Here is a 23,181-nt window from a genome sequence, read left to right on the forward strand (position 1 = left end):
TTTTTATGCATGCTCATCTGTTGGTTGTTTTCCATGTGTTTCTTCTGCCTGCAGCCCCCGCAAGGTAGCATCAGTGACACCAAAAACCACCGAGCAGTGCTGAACATACTAACTCGACTGTGTTGTGCTTGTGCACACGTATTAAAGTAGGAATCTCCATGGCTCTCTTTTTGTATAGGTTTTGTTTAACGCACACCCTGCTTCTATGTGTCTGCATGCTGACCCTTTCCCCCATTGTTTATCTGCGGATGTGCCTCTTTGCATGTGTGCGTACTTGTCGGTATGTCTCATGTGCTCTGCATTCTCTTTAAGTTTTGTGTGCATATCCCCTTATCCTCGTAGCAGTCTGCAGGGCGTGTATGTTTGCCTCGGCATGTCTTCGCGGATGTATGTCTCTGTCTACGTCTGTTCGCAAACAGTGTGTGTTTCTAACTTCCTTTGTTTGCATACAACCCAGCGTGCTATGTGTGCCTCTCTAGATGTGTTAACCTTTACTTGTCTGTGTGATGGTTAATGATCCTCTGTGACTATCAATCTGTCCGTATTGGTTTGTCCGTGACTATCTGTAGTTTGCATGTCTCCATATGTGTGATGCTCTTTACAGTCCTTTGCTTTGAATTAGTGGGGCGGTTTGTATTTTGTGTACATTTAAGACTGTCACCGTGTCAGTGTGTGCGCACACTTGAATCTGTAGGGTTGCGTGCTTGCAGCTGTCGCCCTGTCTGTGTCAGTGTGCACATTTGCGGCTATCGCAGTGTCTGCGCACGCTTTCTTCTGTCGCTATGTCTGTCCGTGTGCACACTTGCATCTGTCTCTGTGCCTGTCCAGGAGCAGATTTGTTTAAACATTGTTTTAAGCGCAGTCACCCACTACCATCCTCTACCAGATCCACTATTAATGGGACTACATCAACCGGGAATGGAAAAATACTGCATCTGTAGTAGCTGTTATAGCACCCAGTATAATGTGATGCATGACTAAATACTTATAAATTCCCAAAGGTGAGACCTAGTATCTATGTCAATGCTGTTGCATTTATTGCTCTGGCCGCCGGCTCCTGAGCAGAGCTTCGGAAAACTAGGAAAGCGGACCGCGAGCACAGGAAGCTTTTATGGCCCGGGACAGAGATAACACAATGCACTCAGCGCTGTAGTAAAAATAAACATTTTATCTAGCAAGGCCCGCAGCGGTCACCCGAGTTGTGTAAAACAGCCAACCAGCTGAAAAGAAATAATTTATTGTCTGGGAAACCGACTCTCTCCTACATGCCACACAGCAACCTCAATAATAACACAATAAACGGTTTATGAGTAGAAGCCGCCTGCTGAATTGTATATTTAGCATATGAACATTAACAAAGTCAATAGATTTTCCGCATTACTATAGATGTGCCACATAATCCATAATTTGCAACATAATATGCATATTTTAAGAAAAACTAAATTTGTTTCTAGCCCAAACAGTTCACAAGTTACTAAAAATGCAGTTATGCATGTTGCCGCGCATTGGACGGCCCTTTGCAAAGTTGAACTGGTCACCTTTCTGTTGCTTATTGCTATATTTAAGTATTAAACTGTTACTAATAAAGTGCAACTAATGCCCAAACAGAATTACCAAGTTTAATAAAAATGACAAAATCATGAAGTAATACTATTACAAAATGTGGTGCATTATGCCGCATAATTTGCCTTTTCCCGCTGCATATTTTCCTCAACCCTGCCACATATTATTGCCCTCCTCAGCCACATAATTCTAGAAGCCCTAACAATACCTTAGCTCTCAAGTGAACATAGTCAAATCTATTGGCTTTACATCTATTAAACCGAAAGATATTAACCACATTATTATAATCACGTAGTTTAATATTCTGTTTCTTTAAATTACTTTTGCTTTCACTATTTGCCAGACTTACTATTCCTTTGAAGCTAACTAAACTCTTGCTAGTTAATACTCAGTAAACGGAAGTCCATCCTGACTTTTGTACCCATTATTTAGAGATCCTTTGATGTGCAATTTGTAACTTCATGCCTGTAGGAACATGTGAATGGCTCCTTCACACCGGGTCTGGTGGCTAGGTGGACAAATGCATCCATGGTAGGGGGCCTGTGTTCGACTTCTTGGTCACAGGTTCAAATCACAGGGGGTTCACTTAGCCTTTCATCTTTCTGAGGTCGATAAAATGAGTGACATTGAGCAAGGTAACAATAAACATCGGTTATCCAGTGCCAAAATATCCTTTAGTGAGCGTGCGCTTTACAAATAAACGTTATAGTATGGTTCTTCTCCATGCTGATGGGCGCCTTTGTATCTGCCATATTGCGCTTTGCTCTCCACATTTACCAGACAGACATCCCACAGAAATCACGAATTTGCTGCTAAAGTCCATGGCTGTTCCAAGACGTTTGGATTTTTTGTGGTTGCAAACGTACCCATCTCCTGTTTGCAAACGCAAACAGGAATTTGCAATGCAATAGGTCTCGCAATGCAGTTTGAGCTATTGGCATTATAAATGACAATGTGTTTTATTTATGTTTCAAAACCAAAACATAAATAAAAGGCATTGTCATTTACAATGCCAACAGCTCAAACTCACGTAAATGCGAGACCTGTTGCATTGCAAATGCTTGTTTTAATTTCCAGGGGATTCAAGCAAACAAGACTCCTGATGCAGGTTCACTGGCTGACCGAGCGACGAAAGAGGAAGCATAGTCAGGGACAGAGGACTATCAGCTACCTGAGGACTCCTGATTGGTGCAATGGATGGGACACTCTATCTGTGGGCACTCTATTGTTTTGATGTTATTTCCCTATTGTTCATGGGAAAAGTAGTTTTGACTTTAAAGTGGCTGCAATTCAATAAAGTGAAGAAAGAGTAGCATAATCCTCGCCTCCGAGTCCTTAATAGAATTGAAACTTTCCGTTACGTTAGCTAGGAAATTTTTCATTCCTCTCTACAACTGCTCCTTCCGAGGAAATTGTGAGAGCACTTGTCCAACAGCTAAAGCTTAGCTGGAAGTGGTTACGGTGAAATAATTTTCAAAAAAGGCTTCTAGTGAGCAGGATTGGAGGGTCAGTGCCACAATGGATAAGGCATTGGCCTTTTAAGCCAGGGATTTTGAGTTCGAGTCCCACCTGAGGTCTAGGCGTCATCCTTCTAGAGGTTTGGAGAAACCTAGATATATTCTCTAGGCTTACTCTCAGAAGCTTTCTACAGATCAGGTACTTTAAATTGCCCCATTCTACTTCTTCCTACTCAGTATTACCACTTCAGCATAGTGCAAGTATGATGACATAGCGGACTTCTGAGTTCTTCCTTGTTAGCTACTTTGTTACTTGAGTCCTTAAGTATGGATAATACTAATAGTGAATGTATGCTTATGACATAATGAAAATTGGTTCCCTGTGGTCTGTTGTGCATTCCAGTCCTTATTATAGTTCCCCTAATAGTGTATCTATGTGGCTTCAGTGCCTGATGATCTTATGGTTGATGACCTTGATCTACTGATCTTGAAGGCATTGGCTGGTTTTGAGTGTAGTTGTAGGAGGTCATTGAGTCTGTTCTGTATGGTGGTTCTCCTTCTATACCCCCCAGCTCCCCACTCAAGGTATCCATATGGCTCAAGTGTTGGTAACTAATGTTATGTTGAATGTTTGCAATGCTGTTTTTATGTGGTCACACTTGTGACTATTGAGGCAGAATCGAACTCCCTGATTCTATAATCTTTGTATCTTGTTTTTCTGTCATTTGTTTTGGAATCCAAAATGGGCTACATTAAGTGATAGAAAGTAATGAATAATCCACAGTAAATGCAGATTGAGGTTTATTGAGGCAATTTAGTTGATTTAAAGCCATGCTTAGGATAGCCTGCAGATTATTTAATCCAGGGAGCATTGAAGTATTCCTCCTTTGACTGCTTTGTAGAAGGTCGGTTTTTGATGCATTGGCTGAGATGGTCTACCCTACCTCATGGGTTTTCCATAGATTCGTTGTGCACAAGGCAACCAATTACGCTCTTTTGTCTGTGATGTATTATTTTAGAGAACACATTTCTAAACTGTCCAGCAAACACCAAACTCGTTTCCCTTTCCTCAGGTTTGGCCATGCAGTGAACAGGAACTTGGTTGTTGGTACACTGTCATGGCCATCTCTTTGGGTGATTGTGATTGGATCCTTCTTCTCCACCTGTGGAGCCGGTCTTCAGAGCCTGACTGGTGCCCCACGACTTCTGCAAGCCATAGCCAAGGACAATATAATTCCGTTCCTGCGGGTAAGAATTCTCCATTATCATATTTTAACATCTGCCACAATGCCACCTGCCACTCCCCCTATGAACAAACACCCCTGTTCCTGCTGGTACGATATTTCCATCAGCATATTGTTTTTCAGTGATGTATGTGACTCTTGCCCTTTTTACCTTCAGCATTTAGACTGAAACACTTGGAGCACATGGTCTGTATTTTAAGCCATGGTCTGTTTTTTAAGCCATGGTCTCTTTTTTAAACCATGGTCTCTTTTTTTTAAGCCAGATACACTGACTCGCCTTCAGTCCAACCAAATAAACCCTCATCGCATGCAGTCCTTAATGATTTCAGTCAATCTGACAAAGCAGAAAGAATAATCCAATATGTGAGGGCGAAATCATCCAATCCTCTCTTTTTACCTTCACCTCACCGGGGATGACTCACTGACTGCCTTTGCATGCTTTGCAGCAATACAATGCCCACCACACACTTCTGACTAGGGACACTCATTTGCTAGTATGAGCAATCCTGGTCAGCACTTCCATGTGTGAGGTCCAAGCCATATTTCTTTCGAAGAGCACTCTAACCAGGTACACATAGTCTTCCATGTCTGAACTTTGTCCTAATTAGCTACTTATTTCTCAACCCAACAGGTCTTTGGGCATGGAAAGTCAAATGGTGAACCGACATGGGCGCTCCTCCTGACAGCTGCCATTGCAGAATTGGGTATCCTCATTGCTTCGCTGGACCTTGTGGCACCAATCCTCTCCATGTACGTGTTCTCGCATTGCTGTGGTTTAAATATCCCTTCATAGAAACCACAGTGTATTCATAACTCTCTTCTTTAGTCTTTGATGGACTCTAAACCTGAGAGATTAATTTTTTGACTAAAGCAGTTCATTTCCTTTTTTTGTTTAAATTTGTTTGAGTTTTAACATTTTAGATACAGTTTGACAAACTTCTATTCAAATTGCATGCATGATTTGCATAATTGAACATACACCAATGAGAATCTGCATAAGGAGAGCACGCATGCCTTATATTGTTTGCGCGTCATGTAACATGTATTGTGAGTGTTAATACTTAAAAAAACAGGGTATATATTAACTGGGGCATTTTTGTGTTGTATCATTTATAAACCAGTTCATTCTTAGATTCATGTTCCTCTGTTTCAATAATATTGTCATTCTGTGATGAGTTATTTCTTGTCCTCAAGAAAGGCATCACAGCATGTGAAGGATTCTTGGACTGTTCTCTGGAAGGATCGACTGCAGGAATATTTGTAGCAGTAAGTGGGCAGATCAGTCAAATAAATGAGGTCGGTCTTTGAAAAGATCACCTTAAGCTATCAATGGAAGTCTATGGCTTTTGCCTGTTCTATTGTTACTATCAAGCCCGCATGACTACAACAAGTTTAGCAACCTCTGAAGTCTGTCAGCAGTTAGTGCCACTCTATTTTGTCTTGAAAGTAATGTTGTTTTCGTGATAATGGTCTTAGACGGGTATTATTGATAAGAGTGCCAAATGCCAATCTTAGTGCCGTTTTAATACATTTTGTATTTCTCTTTTTCATTGTCCCCAGGTTTTTTCTGATGTGTTACCTCTTTGTGAATTTAGCATGTGCTTTGCAGACTTTGCTCCGTTCTCCCAATTGGCGCCCCCGATTTCATTATTACCACTGGTAAGTGTTGTTGATTTGCCAAATATTTTAGCACATTAGCATTGTGGGCAGACAAAAATAAGGTCAGCCTCTTGCCTTTGGTTTGGAAAAAAAAATTAAGCAAGCTGTCAAAAATGATCTCATTTCCTTAATTCGACCCTCACTGCTTAAATATTTCTTTTCAAGATCATGCAGCTCTTCTCTAATCAGAAGTGAGAATTCCTCATGCTTGTGTTTTGAGGAATACGTGGAAGTACACAAATCATGTGATGCTGTTTTTAAGTTTTAAGCTGCTGCAAGTCTTTTTTAGGTCTCGCGAGCCAAAGGCTCGAAGAGACATTTTATATGTGGGATTTTCAAAGTGCTACCCACAGTCCTTTGGCTGGCCTAAACCTTGAGTGCACGATCACATGCACGTGCACAGCTGCTCCTCTGCTCATTGCATTCCCCCCTCCCTTCTCACCCAGCCCTTTGATACTCTGCTCGATTACTTTCACTTTCGCTGCTTTGACCCTTGCATTCCCCCCTCCCTTCTCACCCAGCCCTTTGATGCTCTGCTCGCATCTCCCTCCTCCCTGGGCGTGAAGGGAGACAGAGCCATCCTGCTTGATTAATGGCTTTGCATTCCCATGTGTTCCCGTAGTGGCGCCAGCACAAGGCTCACGGAGACATTCTCTTTACCCTTGTTTTGCTTCCTAGTTAACCCACAGCATTTGTATCCTGCTCATCATCAGAGGTGTCTGGAGGGAGCCTGTTGTGTTCTTTGCACTTCGCTCCAACCCCCCCATCTTGCATGTTTTAATAATTTTGAACATATTTTATCAGCGCTGCGCCCGTTTCAAGAGCGTTTCACACACTTGTCAGCAGTGCCACTGACTGACTTGCAGTTAGCTACCGTGAACATAGCAGTAACTCGTAATACCGAGGCTTCCATTTTACAGCGCTGTACATTAAACGGGTGCTGCAAGATGTGTCAGTGTGACGTTTAACAGCACAAGTTGCCATTCTTGAGCTTGTCAGAAATGTAAACCTAGCACCCTGCTACTGTGGGAGCCATTCTCGGAATGCTGTGTTTGTCCACGAGTCTTATGTAATGTTTTGCTATCAAACTTGTTTACCTTTATTATAGTTCAGACCGTTAATGTTAGTCTGTCTTCAAAGCAACAAGAATGCCTCTTCTGTTTCCTCCCTCCCCTCGCTACTCTACCCCCCACCCCACTCTCTCTCCTGTTCCTCCCCCTTCCTCCAGTGCTGTGTGGGGCGCAACGGCGACAGCTTGTTTAAGCAAAGTAGCAGAAAGCGGTTTTTATTAAACATTGAAAAGTGCGCACCAGACTTAAGCATTAGAGAAAAACTCCAATGTCGACTGTTAATGGACAGACAACTCCACCAGCACGAATGCATAGTTTCTTGGTAAAAAACACCTGGATAACCAGTGCGAATAGCCTACAACATAGGGTCTTTTAAAAGTCACGCCCATTTTAATTTAACATGGTCATGAAATCGGGAGCTGTGGCAAATCTTATTCTCCCCCGAATCAAAAAGAACAAATTTGAATAAAGGACCTGGATGGGTATTTGCGAACGGTTTACAGAATGCAACCGTTTACAATCATAAAGGTATTTAACATGGATAGGAGCGACTTCCCAGGAGGTGCATGAGGGGAGCGTGGCAGGAACAACAGACGACCTCATTACCAAAAATCTTTCCAGTTCCATGTTCTTTATTCTCGGCTTTTGGCAGTTCACAATTTAAAAAAAAGGAAATTGGCAAGAAAAAATCTACATGGGTTCAAATTGCCTGCAAATGATCTTTAAATGTGGAGAACAGCGTGAAGGAAAAGAAAACTTTAAAGCCGACGTTGAACATCGGACTGTTGATTGTTGTTGCTAATTAAAAATAAAAAAGGCTGTACAGACCTAGGGTGTGGATGGGCTTTCAGCTGCATTACAGAGGTTAACCTTAGTGATGTGGGTAGTTATAAAAGGTGATAAACATCCTCGCCTCCACACACAACACACCCCAACACTTGTTAATTGCCCTTGTCACCCCGGAATCAGATCACAAGTGGTAGCGCTGGAATTTCAACTTTTGCCAGAAACACCCCCGAATCTGTGCTTTCCGGGACACATAACACATTCTACACCCACCCTTTGCTGTGGGTGTCATGATCTATCCGACGCACACACAGACAGCTGCGTCTCTTTTTAAATAATAATATTAGCTGTTATTACCGAACTTAGCGGTGTTGTTGTTGTCGACCTAGGGCAGGATGAAACGCAGCATCAGCCCTGCCCTGATTTGACCCTGTTGCGGACAGGCTACACCCACTTGGCTTTCTCTCCACGCTATTTATGATGCTCCCTGCCATCCTCACTGTCTGTGCCTGGGTCATGCGAGTGTATTGTTCACAGGGGACTAGATAAATTGCTGTCACTGTGCAGCTCTGAGTTATTTTTATTTGAGCTGCTGTGGGATGCTGCAGAGGCCAGGCGGCATGCACAGCTCGTGAGCCTGGGAACCCCCCCTGCCCCCTTCCTGTCCAGGCTCGGGCCTCTCCAAAGCTCCTCTCTATTTGAGTTTATTTGGTATACTTTTGTTTATATAGCGCTTGGAATATATCTCTGCCCAAGCAGTTTGGAGCTGCAAACATTGGCCAAGGTACCTTGGCAGTTTCACTTAAATGATTTGTTTATCTGCTTTATATAGCGCCAATGTGTTGTAGTACAGGTGCTTTGGAAAGCACATAGCCCTATGGAAATTTCAGTTGACCAGATTCAGGCGCTTTCTACAGTGCCAACATAGCAACTGAAACTATTAGGCGCCAATAAGCACTTGTGAGAGGTTTTCATTGTTAAATGTCACTTAGTTGTGCTATGTTATGCCTTATATTAGCCTGGCGTTTTAACCACTGCACAGCGCCTTGATGGCCTCTGGGCCCTTCTTTGCGATCTATAAAACTTAGATAAGAAATAATGGATTGATTAAGGAGGTGCGTCCCTTGCAGCCAGCGTTGCTCTTTTAGTCGCAGTATGTATTCATATGTCAGTGCTAAAGGCTAAGGAATCTGAGTCTGTGAAATGACATTTCGTGTGTCACGATAGACTGAGCAGAAATTGAAGGGCTTGTTTGATTAACTCTAGCGCTACGAGGCCATTCCAGTGATAGAATATGTATAACAGCCACAATAAGTCAGTACGTTGTGTGTTGAAAGTGTTTTTCCTACATCATATTTCTGGGTACGTTCTTTATTTAAGTGCTGGTTTTACGTATCGCTGCGGGACTGCTGAGACGTATCTCTTAGTGTGCAGCAGGTGCAGTGGCACCGGCGCCCACAGTTGTGAAGGGCACCCCACCTCAGTTATGGATATTTTTGCCACCCATCAGGGGGTAGCAGGGACCGTTACCCTTACTGCCATCAGGGCCCGTGGCACTCTTGCTCGGCCATTGCAGACCCGGGGGCATCAACGTGATTTATGTTAAATGAGAAGAGAAATCGGTGGGGGAGGTGGGGAGGGCTGCCTTGACAAATAACTAACCAGTGTTTAGTAAAAAAAAATACAAAAACAAGAGGTGACAGATGGAAGACAGATTATTAGATAGAGAGAAGCATGTTTCTGCTGTAAACCAGGAGGGTGAAATACTCCTCCAAGTTAGTGGAAAAAGGCAATCAAAAACTATTTTTTGGAGTGGTCGTTCATGTTTCATAGTATTTTTCAGTTTTTGAATTGTTCTGTAGACATATAACCTCAGCAAAAGAAAACAAGCATTTGCAATGCAATAGGTCTCGCATTTGCAAAAGTTTGAGCTATTGGCATTGTAAATGACAAACCTTTTATCTATGTGTTGGTTTTGAAAACAGATAAATAAAAGGCATTGTCATTTACAATCCCAATAGCTTAAACTCTCGCAAATGCGAGACCTATTGCATTGCAAATGCTTGGTTGTGTTATGTCTGTGTTATGTTGTGGTGTGTTTGAGTGTGGTGGGTTATGGTCTTCAGTACATTGAACATGCAAGGGCACTTGGTGTTTTTTGAGGCGCTGCTCAAATACACTCCACAGAAATGCACTCTATGCCACATTCCACCAATCAACATAAATGCACTCCACACCATGACACAATTTCACTAAGCTTAATTTCACTCAACACCACAGTTCCAGGCCACACAATTCAACTCCACACATTTCCAATACACACCACATAATTCCACTCAAAACCACATATTTCAACTCCACAACTCCACAATCCACAACGTACTTCCAATCCACACCATATAGTGGCACCACCTGAGCACCAAACATCACTCACCACCATCATTTTGCATCACCTAAGCATCACGTCACTCTGCCCTCTGAACCTGGCATCTGTTGATTCTGCATGCCGCACGCCGCTGCACGCCACACACTGCTGCACGCCGCACACTGCTGCACGCCGCACACTGCTGCACGCCGCACACTGCTGCACGCCGCACACTGCTGCACGCCGCACACTGCTGCACACTGCTGCATTACTCACTGCTGCATGCTGCACGACACTGCTGCGCGCAGCACACTGCTGCACGCCGCACACCGCTGCACGCCGCACGCCGCTGCACGCCACACACTGCTGCACGAAACACTGCTGCATGCCGCACACTGCTGCACGCCGCACACTGCTGCACGCCGCACACTGCTTTTATGCAAGTTTATGCTACTGACATTGTAAATGACAATGCCTTTTATTTGTTTTAAAACCAAAACATAAATAAAAGGCATTGTAATTTTACACTGCCAATAGCTCAAACTCTTATAAATGCGAGACCTATTGCATTGCAAATGCTTGTTTCTTTTACTGCTCACCTTTGGAATATCCCAAGGCGCTACTCTGGATCCGGACATATTTAGAGCAGTTCTTCCTCAGATGGTGCCGTGTGATTCTGCATTAACTTTGTTCCACCCTTAAATGAACAGAGCAGAGACACTTATAGGTGCCACTCTTGGTCTCTGGCGTCCGTTCCTTCCTTGCTGTTCCTTTGAAGTCAGGTCAGTTGACATGCTTTTCCATTGAATTTCAGTGTCAAGGTAACCATGTCCCCAACTAAAGCTACAGGGTGCCAGTCATCTCATGGCTGCAGTAAACAGTTGTCTGTTGACCTGTGACAGGTCGTCCGTTCAGTCTAAGTGGAAAGACAAGGTGACAAAGATGTGCTCGACTCAAACCTGCCACTGATCTATCCATAGAGACATTCTGAAAGTGGCAAGGTGCCAATCGATCTCACTTCCAGCCCCTGATTGAGGAACCGATTTCACAGTTGATATCTAATTACAAACAAAAATGAAAAACCTGTCTCTGATTGCGTAAAGCGGAAGTACCTCGCTGTAGAAGGAGAGCAAATCTCCAAAGGGGTCGAGCTTCAGTAGTAAACAGTAACCAGTGCCACATACTTGTGTTGAATTCTTTACTATTTACTCAGGATGAGTATCCGCATCTGGTATGGCCAAACTATAAAAAACAATGGGGGCGGCTTGAGGTAAGCTCCGGTCCGACGGTGGCACTGGAAAGACGTTTCAGTGAGGCTGTTGCAACCTAGTTTACAGAAAGAACCTTTTCATTCCGGTCATATGATTTGAAAGAGACATGTGACGATTTGGCCTCCGTCGGACCTGCGCTTACCTCATGCCGCACCCATTGATATGTATAGCGGACCCCCAGCGTCGATATTGATTGGCATATTGAGGAATACGCCTGCTCTTCAACAGCATTTTACCGAAAAGGGAGTTTGAGCTCGTAGCTTCCTTTGTTCCAGTGTCTCCCATAAATCCATTTCTATCTGTTGCTTTTGGGGATCCAAGATCTCCTGTCAATTTGGTCATTTTACGTCTATTGGATTGTAGATTATCAGAAAAAGATCATGTATCCTTTCCTGAGGACAGTCATCGGCGGATCACTTCATTTCTATCTGGGCAACAACTATTCTATTTCTTTGTTGTCCCTCTCTGATGTTCCTGACAAGAGCTGAGGCAATCTTTGGGTGGACCTTCAATTGTATTTTTTTTCTCCCCCTCAACTTTTCAACCCCACATCGAGTTGAGAAATTGTTCATTTGAGCACCCTGAGGAAGGTTTGGTCCTACGTCGGCACATGACGAAACAGGAACATGAGGAGCACTCCTCTGGATGATGCTGTTTACATCATATATTGTAAAAAAAAAATCAATGTACAAAACTGAATGTTGGTGACCAGACTTATGTTCTACATCAAAAGACTAATTGAAATGTTTTCTAGCGCACTAAGCTTTATCAGAACTCTCCAAGTGAACAGACAAATATATATGATTTTGATCCTTTTATCATTACATGCATTCCTGTTTGTGTTTACAAATGCTAGTCCATTTATATTTTGTGTCTGTTGGTGGAAATAGTTTGTATGTGGTATGTATGATTGCTGTGTAGGAGAGACTGAATAGAATGAGTGAATGGGGGTGACAGAAGAAGGTAAAATTTGTACTTATAACATATTACTGTGTAGTTTCATAAGTGGTCATAATATATGTATATAAACGGCTGATACCCATTTTGATTAAATGGTAAAGAATTCAAAACAAGTATGTGGCAGGTTATTGTTTAACATTGAACAGTGAGATCTTTCCGCTTTACGCAATCCGAGGCAGGTTTTTCCTCTTTGTTTGTATTTAGGCTTCTTGATTTCTCTTGTAGCCTCCCTGCATTATAGTTCGGAGGGCCTCTTTTTATTTGTTATCAATGAGCTCAGAGTTTCCCAGACCATTGCCGATGTCCCCGCAGGTGGAGGCATTTACGAAGGCCATAGTGTGTATTGCTGGCACTCTTCCAGCTCCATGTGGCATGTTTTCACAGCCCAAGTGTCCGCTCATTGGTCAGCAATCTGCACCATCGGAGCCCCTGGAACCTGCCTCGGGGTCTCTGATGCTGACTTCCAATCCAGCTCCATTACCCGCGTCACTCCCTTCTTTGTGAACGCCACTCCCGACGTCACTGGAGGGGATTCTGTGTCGACCCCAGGTTACAACCCCAACCCCTCTCGACACCTACTAAGGTCACACTTTGCTGTACTCCAGCCCCAGGTCACATAAAATCTGATTTAGAAAACATTCTTCAGCTGTCTCATAACTGTCTTCAGTTGCTTTCTATTTCGATTCTGACCATAGCTCCAGTTGGAGCTTTCAATGGGGATAATGGGATGATTTGCCCTGCATTATGATGGTGACAGTTAATATTTGGCTTCACAAGAGGCTGGTGGGCTGAATACTTCCCCTGATACAGGAACGGGTTCCCCCCTTCGGCTGTCAATGGGCAAGAGTGTTTCCTTTGTAGAAGTTATCAGACACGCTGCTGAGGTCCTGGATAGACAACTGACTTCTGTTGAGGTTAAAACAAATGTGGTTACAGAAATTCATCAACTGTTGTTCAATAATGCCATAACCAACACCCTTTTGGGCACTTGGACTAAAGCTTGCTCTTGCCCACTTTTGGGCACTTGTTCTAAAGCTTGCCCACAAGTGAACAGACAGGTGGCCAGACGCCACAGACTGATGCCTGGCAACCCTCATTTTTAAATGCATCGTCCTCCGCCTGTGAGTTTTGTGGGCCAAGCATCCACTAGCAAAATTATTCTTAATGCTTTCACTATAACTCCCTCGTCCCCGGACAGGAAGTCGAAAACCATTGAGGGGTTTTGGAAATAAATGTTATTTGCGGTCAGTCTAGCCTTGAAGCAGGTCAATGTCGATTGCTTACTGGGCCGTAATACGCATAGCAGCTGGGACATGGCCTGCAAGATGTTGCTGGCAGCTACTTAGGAGTTAAGAGCCTCTCTGGCTCAAACCATTCAGGATGTGATTAAATATATAATTTGGACTGGCCTGTACACTATAGATTGTTTGCAGCGAGCAGTTGGCACTGGTGTGGTGCCACGCATTGATGAGATCTGCAGGCTTTTCTGGGGATGTGCAGGCATCTCCCATGGATATGCCTTTTTATTTTTACTCATTACTGGTGGGCGAAAAGCTAATTCCCCTTTGGAGCACTTCAATAAAAGCTGGGCTACAGTGCACTCTTTGTGCCTTTTTTTACCCCTGCCAGACAGTTAACGCAACAATTTCAGGTCTTCAGGGCTCCTCCAGAGGTTTGGTGTGTAGAAAGTGCCAGGCTCCAATCAGCCCAGTTCTAGGTACCTCATCCCTTTCGTGGCCAGGTACGGAGACTGAGCTGACAACATACAGGTCACCAGGGGCACTGATCGTCCCAGCCAAGAGCCGCTGCGTAATCTGCCTCTAAACCACTTTACTTTGCCCTTAGCAGCACATCACCAGACTATGGGAGGCAGGACTCAACATTTTCTTACAGAGTGACTGTCCATCACAACTGACAGATGGGACCCCCCCAGATAGTTCAACAAGGCTATGCCCTGTCGTTTCTTTCTGACCCACTGTATTAGAGCAGCACCTATCCATTTCACTTCAAGAGAGGTGAGCTCTTCTGTCCATAGATGCTGTAGAGAAGGTGCAAACGTCAGAGATAGGACTAGGTTATTTCTCCGCTATTCCTTCATGCCAAAGAAGCATGGAGTCCTTCATCCTATTTTAGATCTTCATCCTGTAATTGCCTTATTGTTCAAAATTCAAAATGCTCATGCTGGCCTAGGTTCTCGCTGCCCTGGATCTTAGTTAATGGCTTGTCGCCCTGGACCTGAAGGATACATACTTTAATGTGATGGTGCTGCAGCCCCAGAGACGGCACCTATGGTTCAAAGTCGGCCTGGTGCGTTTTTAATTTGATATGCTCACTTTCGGCCTTACCAGTGTGGGCGTTCACAAAAATGATGGTGGTGGTTGCTGCCCAATGTCTGAGGTTGGGGATGCCAGTTTTCCCCTACCTTGATGACAGGCCTTTCAAGACGGGCTCACCGTAGTAAGTAGTAGACTGCATAAAGACGACAGTGAACCTCCTGCAATCATTGGGGTTCTCAAACAATGAGCCAAAATCATGCCTGCCTCCTTTGCAGAGGTTTTCTTTTACTGGAGCTGTTCTGGACACAGTGCAGTTCGGCGCCTTACCTCCGTTCCAGTGTGACCAGGACATTCAGGCTTTGATCCTGGTGTTTCAGCATCAGATCTGGATCTTGTTGAGAGCAGCTCTGAGACTTCCTGGCCTCGTGCATCCTGCTCATCCATTCCACCAGGTGGCATATGCTGACTCTGCAGTGGGATCTGAAGTCTGTGGGCCCAGTGCCAAGGGAACTTGCCATGCATCATTCAGGTTTTGGAGGCGACTGCAAAAGACCCACAATGGTGACTACTTGTATGAATTCTAACCAGCAGTAGACCCTTCCCCATCCAGAGCTGATGGTGGTGATGGATGCATCACTGCTGGGCTGAGGGGCCATCTGGAGGGCTATGCTCTCAGTGAAATCACGGCTCCTAATAAATCTATTAGAGCTGCAGGCCATCCACCTAGCATTGAAGGACTTCTTGCAGTCTATCAAGGGAAGGCTGGTGCAAGTTCTCACAAATAACGCTACCACTATATGATACTGCAACAAGCAGGGCAGAGTTTGGTCCTGTGCCAAGAGGCTATGCACCTCTGGAACTGGCTGAAGCATTCGGGCCTCTCCCTGATCGTGATACACCTGGCAAGATCTTTAAATGCCAAAGTGGATGAGCTCAGATGGCAACACTTGGGGGATCACAAATGGCAGTTGCACACGGAGGTGGCACAGTGTATCCAACAGTTGGAAGAACCCAGGGTGGGTCTTTTCACGACCGTTGAGAAAATGCAGTGTCAAAACTTCTGTGTTAGCATTCCTAAGAACACTCCTCTAGGAGACTCATTTAGCCTTGAATGGAGCTTAGGACTCCTGTATGCCTCTCCTGCCCCAGCTTCTGAAGATTAGGAAAGACCCGGTCCAATTAATCCTAGTGGCTCTGGATTAGGCCAGGGCGATGTGGTACCCTCACCTACTGGGCATGAGCATCTGTCCTCTGATCAGGCTGGCACTTCAGGAAGATCTCCTGTTGCAGCAGCAGGGAAAGGTTCTGCACACAGACCTGCGTAAAGTGCACCTCCATGCTTGGAGATTGAGCGGCAGCAATTCATTGCATTCGATCTACTACCTGAGGTTGCGAAAGTCGGTTTATGCCGGGTAATGGGTACGTTTGTAGCCTGTTATGGAGTGTGTAAAGCAGGTCTGTTGCAAGCCAAACTGCTGGATGTTTTATGGTTTGTTTTATATTTGTACCAGCAAGGTCTTGCAGTTGGCACTATGAAAGGTTATTTGTCTGTCCTTTCGGCCTTTTTACATTCGCCGGACCAGCCATCCTTCTTTATGTCACCTGTTGTAATGAGATTTCTAAAGGGTTTGATACTTGTATTCCCTCACAAACCATTTGCGATGCCACAGTAGGATCACATCTTGGTTCTGAGGCACCTCATGTACCGGCCCTTCTAGCCAATCCATGGCTGCTCGCTGTGCCTTCCAACTCTCAACATTGCTCAGGGCAATCCCTTAACCCCTTCAGCGCTGGGCGAATTCCGCCGCGGTGCTGAAGGGTTCGAGCGCGGGCGGGCTCATGACGGAACGGTTCCGTCATGAGCACAGCTCAACCGTGGCTCATGACGGAACCGTTCCGTCATGAGCATGGAAGGGGTTAAGATCGTCTCATGAGTGTGCTGCAAAGTGTCTTGTTGCAGCCGCCCTACATCACCTCTCTTCTAGACAAACTATAGCTGAGGGCCACCGCTGCTTTTTTGCCAAAAATTGTGACTCCTTTTCACTTCGGACAATCCATTACTCCCAATGTTCTTTGCTCCTCCTCCCCCCTTGAAAGAGGAGGAGAGACTCCACTAGTTGCAAGGATCCTTAAACGTTTAAATCAGTTACGCCCAAGATCATCAAGAGGGCAAACTGCTTTTTGTTGGCTTGTTATGAACCCCAGTGTACCCCAATATAGGCCAAGGTAGTTACACAACCTTTTACCTACATCTGTCCTCCCATTGTTCTGCATAACGCGTCTGACTTTTTACCTAGTTAGGTGCCACATGAGTGTCGTGTGGTTTTCTCCAAAAACTAGCCTCATGTATTATGAATGAGGATTCTCAGTACCGCAGCAGGATTACCATCTTCTGCATAATACCTCTGTATAAGGGTCACCTCTATCATCATCCTTGCCCGACATGCCCATAGTACACTTCTAGGTAGATCCCCTGAATGTACCGGTTAGGTATATAAGCGCTACATCTTCCCTAAGCAAACGAGAGGAGAAAAAAACTTCCCTGCTGACGTGAGACGCTGAGGTTTCTGCACGCAGACACTCCAGCACGCAGTGGTCTGACATCCCTCGCGGGGTGTCCTCCTTGAGACCAAGACGGGGTCCTTCGCTCTCCCACATCAAGTAATGGGGTTGGCTCTATCCTAAGGGGATTCTTGGCTATACACCTACTACATGCCAGGTACACTTAGGTACATCTAGTTAGGGCTTGCATCGTAGGAGTACACATTTTTACTGTTATGTAGCTATATGCCTGCATATATTAATTGTTTTAGCATTATTGTAGAATTCTACCTTTTTTTACTCTGTTGATGCTAATAACCGTATATATATCGGTTTCTATCTTATGGTTGTCGCAGCACACTTATTTTACACTAGAATGACGCTGGTTCAATAAATACTTAATGAAAACGTCCCCATATTTTATTCTGTCTATCTCTCTGAGACAAAGTGAGCATGAGTTACTGAGCGAAAAGTACTTTACTGTTCCACGATCCCTGAGAGGTCAGAGTTGTCATGTTGGATAGTTGCCAGAAACTATTCGCTCCTTGGTAAGAGGAACTGGAATCAGTCTGGACACCAATCCCTTAGTTTATGTTGTCTAAACGCGCAGATACTATACAGATTTGTTGAAACTACATGACAGGCTCTTTGGGGTGGAGAAAGATAAGGCAGTGCAGAAAAGAATTTTAGTAAGATTACGATCTGCTGTCCATTAGCCAAGAAGTGTGTCCGGAAGGACTGAGGACATTTCTCACCAGAACCAAGGCTAGTGCCACCGTATTGGCATGGGGAGTGCCTGTCCTTGACATCAGTTAGGCCGTGACCTGTGCATCAGTGCATAACTTCACAAAGCACTACTGCCTTGATAGTCAGTTACTAACAGAAAGGCATTTTGGCGATTCTGTTCTGCTGAACTTTTTGTTCGGAGCCCAATCCACAGGCCCTTCACTTGCAAGATACTGCTTTGGTATCTAGTCTAAAGATAAACAACCTGCTTTCTAATAGACTTCTCACTATAGATTTGCTACCTTGTGAATGGCATTAGACTGGATTGGGAAACTTTCCAGTAGCAATTTACTCACGTTTTACTGTGCCATGGGACTCTACATCGGACCGGACCTGCCCCCGATGTGACAATAGGGCCACTATATCTGCACCACCTCGGCGTGCTGATGTCCGTTCCATTCTTTCCGTACCTTCTGATGCGGATCCAGAGCACCATCAAATCCTGTCAGCTTGACAGAATCCATTTCCCTCACATTTTCACAGTGTGCAAGGGGCATGTCCCTGCCTAAAACTACAGGGCTCAAACAGTGCAGTGACTGCCATCTCCAGAAGTCTCGGGTCCAAGTACAACTCAACGTCGAGTGACTGTGGTGCTAAGACACACTTGCGCTTCTGCTCCTTAGGCCAATCTTGTAATTGATTGTCATCGAAGTCATAAAGCTCAGATAAGCCCAAGAAATCAAAGAGCAGAAGAAGTCCAAACATGACTCTCCTTCGTCCAGCAACTCCTACGTTGGGGGTCGTGTGACACCCCAGGTACATCCATTTCAGAGTTGTTCTTTGAATTAATTCGATTACATCCTTGCGCCTGATGGTCCCAGACTTCCCAGGCTATTTGATGAATACAGGCCCCAGCTAGGCCCGCAGAATACAAGGGTTCGCTCTCCTGTAACAAAAGCTAGAAGGAAGTTGGCACGGAAACTGCAAATACAAAGACAGAGTTTATTAACCCTTAAGGGTGGTCCTACAACCTACACAACACTCTTCAGTATTGCATAGAGTAGCACAAAGAACTTGCGTACACGGTCCCCTTTTATACACAACAGAGGGGCTCATAAGTGGGTGGATACAACATAGAGCAAAATTCATTACCATTTATGGACATTTTCGATACAGGATCAATATGTGGGCGGAGTTAACAAATTCCTGAGCCCGCGAAAACATGGCCGAACAAGGACTAACTGATAACAGATGTGGTCAAGTCTGGACATGCGCCAGACGGACAAAGGAGCTATTTATAGACTGTTACTAGGCAGATTACAAGAGCAACTAGCGAAAAGGTAGGACTCTTCTCGTGCAAAGCACGTGGAGACATGACAATACAAAATGGAGTCCGGACATTAGTCAACATAAGACAAGAAACATGTTTTAACTAGAGAGAATTCATGTCTTTAGTGAATGCTTAATCATATCGCTGTTTTAGTTTTCAACAGACGACCCTTTCAGCATTTACTGAAGACATTCGGCTTGTTGGGGTAATCATCATATATGTCAATTTTCATCATCTCTTCCACCTCTTTGTTTAAATGTTTCTGATAGGTGACATTGGCAATAGCTTTCTTATCAGGAATACAGAATGACACACATAAAGAACAGAGTAAAGGACCACACTGAACACAGATGCAACAGGAAAACAGAACTGCTACAATAATACAGAGACCAGTTAAAACTTTCCATCCCCATGTAGTGATCAATGTCCAAAACCATCCAGAAAAGGTCCAAGTGCCATTTTCTGTATGAATTTCAGCTGCGATTTTATGCAATTTATTAATAGCGTTATAGACTGATGGCGTGTGGTCAGGAATAAATACACAACAGCTACGTCCGATAATTCTACATGCTCCACCTCTGTCTGCTAACATAACATCTAATACCATACGATTCTGTAACGCAACAATTCTCGTTATTTGCAATTCTTCCGTAAGATTCCCAAGAGCGACAGCAGCTTGATTTGTTACAGCCTCTACAACTCTTGTTAATCGTCGAACCTTCCTACTATTTAGGGCAGCTCCAACAAAGAAAAACAATCCTAAGTTAAAATCAACATACTGCTGTAAGCTAGTGTCAGTTTGGTCAACATCATCAATAGATAAAGTACGTTTATACCTATTTACAGTTACATTATTCAATAACTTCAAGTCTTTATGATAGGATGCAGGCGCTAAGAATACAGGGGGCAATAAAAACGCTACATAACATACTCCGGACCAGCCGGCTGGTAAGCGATAATAACCCTTATTCCCACATACGAAATACGTATTATGGGAAGCTAAGAAAGTACTATTGTTTAATCCATCTATATTCAAAACAATAATACAGTTACTAACACCAACAGGAATATGACCCACACTCTGAACACACAGGTCCGGTTGAGCTTGTGCCACTTGAATCACAAATTGTTCATTCCCAGCAGTGTCTCTGGTGTTCGTGAAGATATAGGGGATTGATTCATTGTCTGGTCGATATTCTTCCCACTCCCATATTGTCCCATTCGCTTGTGGATAGCCTTCTTTATCTTGATGACATTCCCTATTAAGTCTAAAAAGTAATCGTTCCACTGTAGGTTTCCGTGTGGCAAAAAGCAAAGTGTACCATGCTCTACAAGAGCCATTATGAGAGAAAGGAAGAGGTATAAACGGCGTTCCTCCTTTCTTCTGATGAGCTGGCATCATACCACATATCCAACTGTTTGTAGCATTTGTAGCAACATGGGTATGATGCAACATCTGGATAAAAGTATTATTCAAATAAGACTGACGATGCTTCAATTCTTGATACGGAAGGGTGTAGAAGTAGTGCTCCTCAGGCACTGCAGTAGTCAAAACAAGTAACTCACGGGCAGGAGTCACATCCTCAACAAACCACGTGGTTATACCAACAATAGCTACAATGATAATAAAACTTGTCGCACAAAAAATCTTCTTCTTCTCCATTTTATGATAAAAGTCAATATCTTCCTGAAACTAAAAGGTTGTCAGAACTCTTCCCCTTAGGCAGCCGTTGATTTCTTCACCACCGGGCCAAGACGGGTGTCACTACACTAATGCAGGGCTGATCCCCCCCCTTGCCTCATTGGCTCTCCGTTTCAGTAACCTAAGGGCCGTTCTGACAACGTGTCCTGACACAAAAAGAAATCACTTCCTCGGTCTGAGATGATACCTTCTGCCTCCAGGAATCGCCTGGTCTGGGAAGAGCTCCTCAGTGTCGTTCGGTTCCACAGCACGGCCTTTCTCTGCAGTCAGGATTTCTCGATGGTCGGTCAATACCGCAGGCTCCACTAATCCAGGCGGTACTTTACAACAGTGCAAGGAGTGGATCCAGTTCTTCCGATTGGAGACTCGCACAGCTGTCCTCGTTGCGAGCAAGACTTGCTCAGGACCAACCCATCTCGGTTCCAGACTGTTCGTCCTTTCGAACACCTTGATCATAACATGGTCTCCAGGCCGGAGGTTATGTCCTTCACCTGTGGACCGATCAGGGAGCGCTTCTCGAACCTGTTGATGAATAGAAACCAAATTATCCGTTAACTGTGCCAGATAATCATTCATCATTACACAAGGTACATCATACACTGACTTCGGTTTCGGTGGACCCCAAATATTCATTGGGCGTCCAAACACGATCTCATAGGGTGTGAGACCGGTCCGAGAATGCGGTATCGATCTAATTGACAATAATGCCAGCGGTAAAGCATCTGGCCAAGTCAAAGAAGTCGAAGCTTGGATCTTAGCGATCTTAAGCTTCAAAGTACCGTTATATTTCTCAACCAATCCCGCAGACTGAGGGTGAAACACTGCATGAAATTTCTGGGTAATTCCCAGTCCTTTCAGGACATACTTGATAACGTCTGCTATAAAATGAGGTCCGTTATCACTCCACAACAATCTACAAACACCATATCGAGGGAAAAACTCCTTCAATAGCATCTTGGCTGTAGTCATTGCAGTATTGTCTTTCGTAGGGTATGCCTCAACCCATTTGCTGAAGGCACAAACCACTACTAGAACATACTTCAGATTGTTACAGCGCTCAAGCTGAATGTAATCCATCTGCAAAACCTCAAAGGGTGCAGTAGGTGTTACAAATCCTCCTGCTGGAGTTCGTGTACCCTTTCCTGGGTTATACCTCAGGCAAATCATGCAGGTCTGCACTACCCTCTTTGCCGTACTAGCGATCTCCAGATGCTCCCAAACTCGTGTGAGTAATTTTACAATTGTGGAAGCTCCGAGATGCGCTAGTCCATGTGCCATCTGAACCATAGGTTGTACAAAAGCTGTGGGTAACTTCCATTTATCCATCTGCTTACTTCTCCAACACCCTTCATCATCTAATTCTCCATCATTGGACCATTGCTCCCGTTCCTTATCGGAAGCGGTCCTCTGTATCTCCAGCACTTCTCTCCTAGCATCGTGCCATCTTTCTGCCTGTGACTTCACAACATACATTGCAGTAGAGCCAGGCTGCATCGCCGTCTCTCGTGCCACCCGGTCTGCCAAAGCATTCCCTTCTCCAACTTTATCAACCACCTTTTTATGGGCACTACATTTAACTATAGCAATCTTCTTTGGATATGTTAATGCAGTCAAAAGGTTGTGGACTAACTCTCCATACATTATCTGTGCTCCATGTGACGTTAGGAACCCTCTCTCCTTCCAGAGTAGGCCAAAATTGTGCGCTACTCCGAAGGCATAGCGGCTATCTGTATAAACATTCACACACAATCCTGTACTGAGCTCACATGCTCGTGTTAATGCTATCAGTTCCGCTGCTTGAGCTGATTTCTGCGGTTTGCGTGCTGTCTCCACTATTGTTTGTAATGTGGTAATTGCATATGCTGCTGAAGTCGTACCATCTGGTAGCTTCAGGCATGATCCGTCCACCCACAGTTCTCCATCTACATCTGTAAAGGGCGTATCCTGGAGATCAATACGACCCTTTGTCTGTTCCTCAGTCACAAGAATACAGTCATGTGCTTCTCGTGCTTCAGACTGAGTTTCCGGGAACGGCAACAATGTGGCTGGATTTAACATTGCACACCTCTTTAACGTAATATGAGGAGCCAAAAGCGTCAACTCATATCCCGTTAAACGAGCACTGGTCAAATGCTGCGTCTTTGTTTGATTAAGCAGGGCATCAACAGCATGGGGGACTAATACCAACAACTTATGAGATAACACAATGCCTTCGCTTTGGCGTATTGACA

The 23,181-nt window shown here is 44.4% G+C and overlaps 1 protein-coding gene across 3 annotated transcripts in view; it reads left to right on the forward strand.

Moving 5' to 3' along the window:
- Positions 1–23,181, forward strand: part of LOC146869338 (solute carrier family 12 member 6-like) — an 836,907-nt gene that overhangs the window by 426,429 nt on the left and 387,297 nt on the right. For all 3 annotated transcript variants that reach the window (XM_085651026.1, XM_085651041.1, XM_085650987.1), the window contains 3 exons: positions 4,094–4,268; positions 4,896–5,014; positions 5,825–5,923. In XM_085651026.1, coding sequence (XP_085507152.1) covers positions 4,094–4,268; positions 4,896–5,014; positions 5,825–5,923 — 393 coding nt within the window. The remainder of the gene's footprint in view (positions 1–4,093; positions 4,269–4,895; positions 5,015–5,824; positions 5,924–23,181) is intronic.

Source organism: Triturus cristatus, chromosome 1_1 (genome assembly GCF_964204655.1).
Source record: "Triturus cristatus chromosome 1_1, aTriCri1.1, whole genome shotgun sequence".
Classification (NCBI taxonomy): domain Eukaryota; kingdom Metazoa; phylum Chordata; class Amphibia; order Caudata; family Salamandridae; genus Triturus; species Triturus cristatus.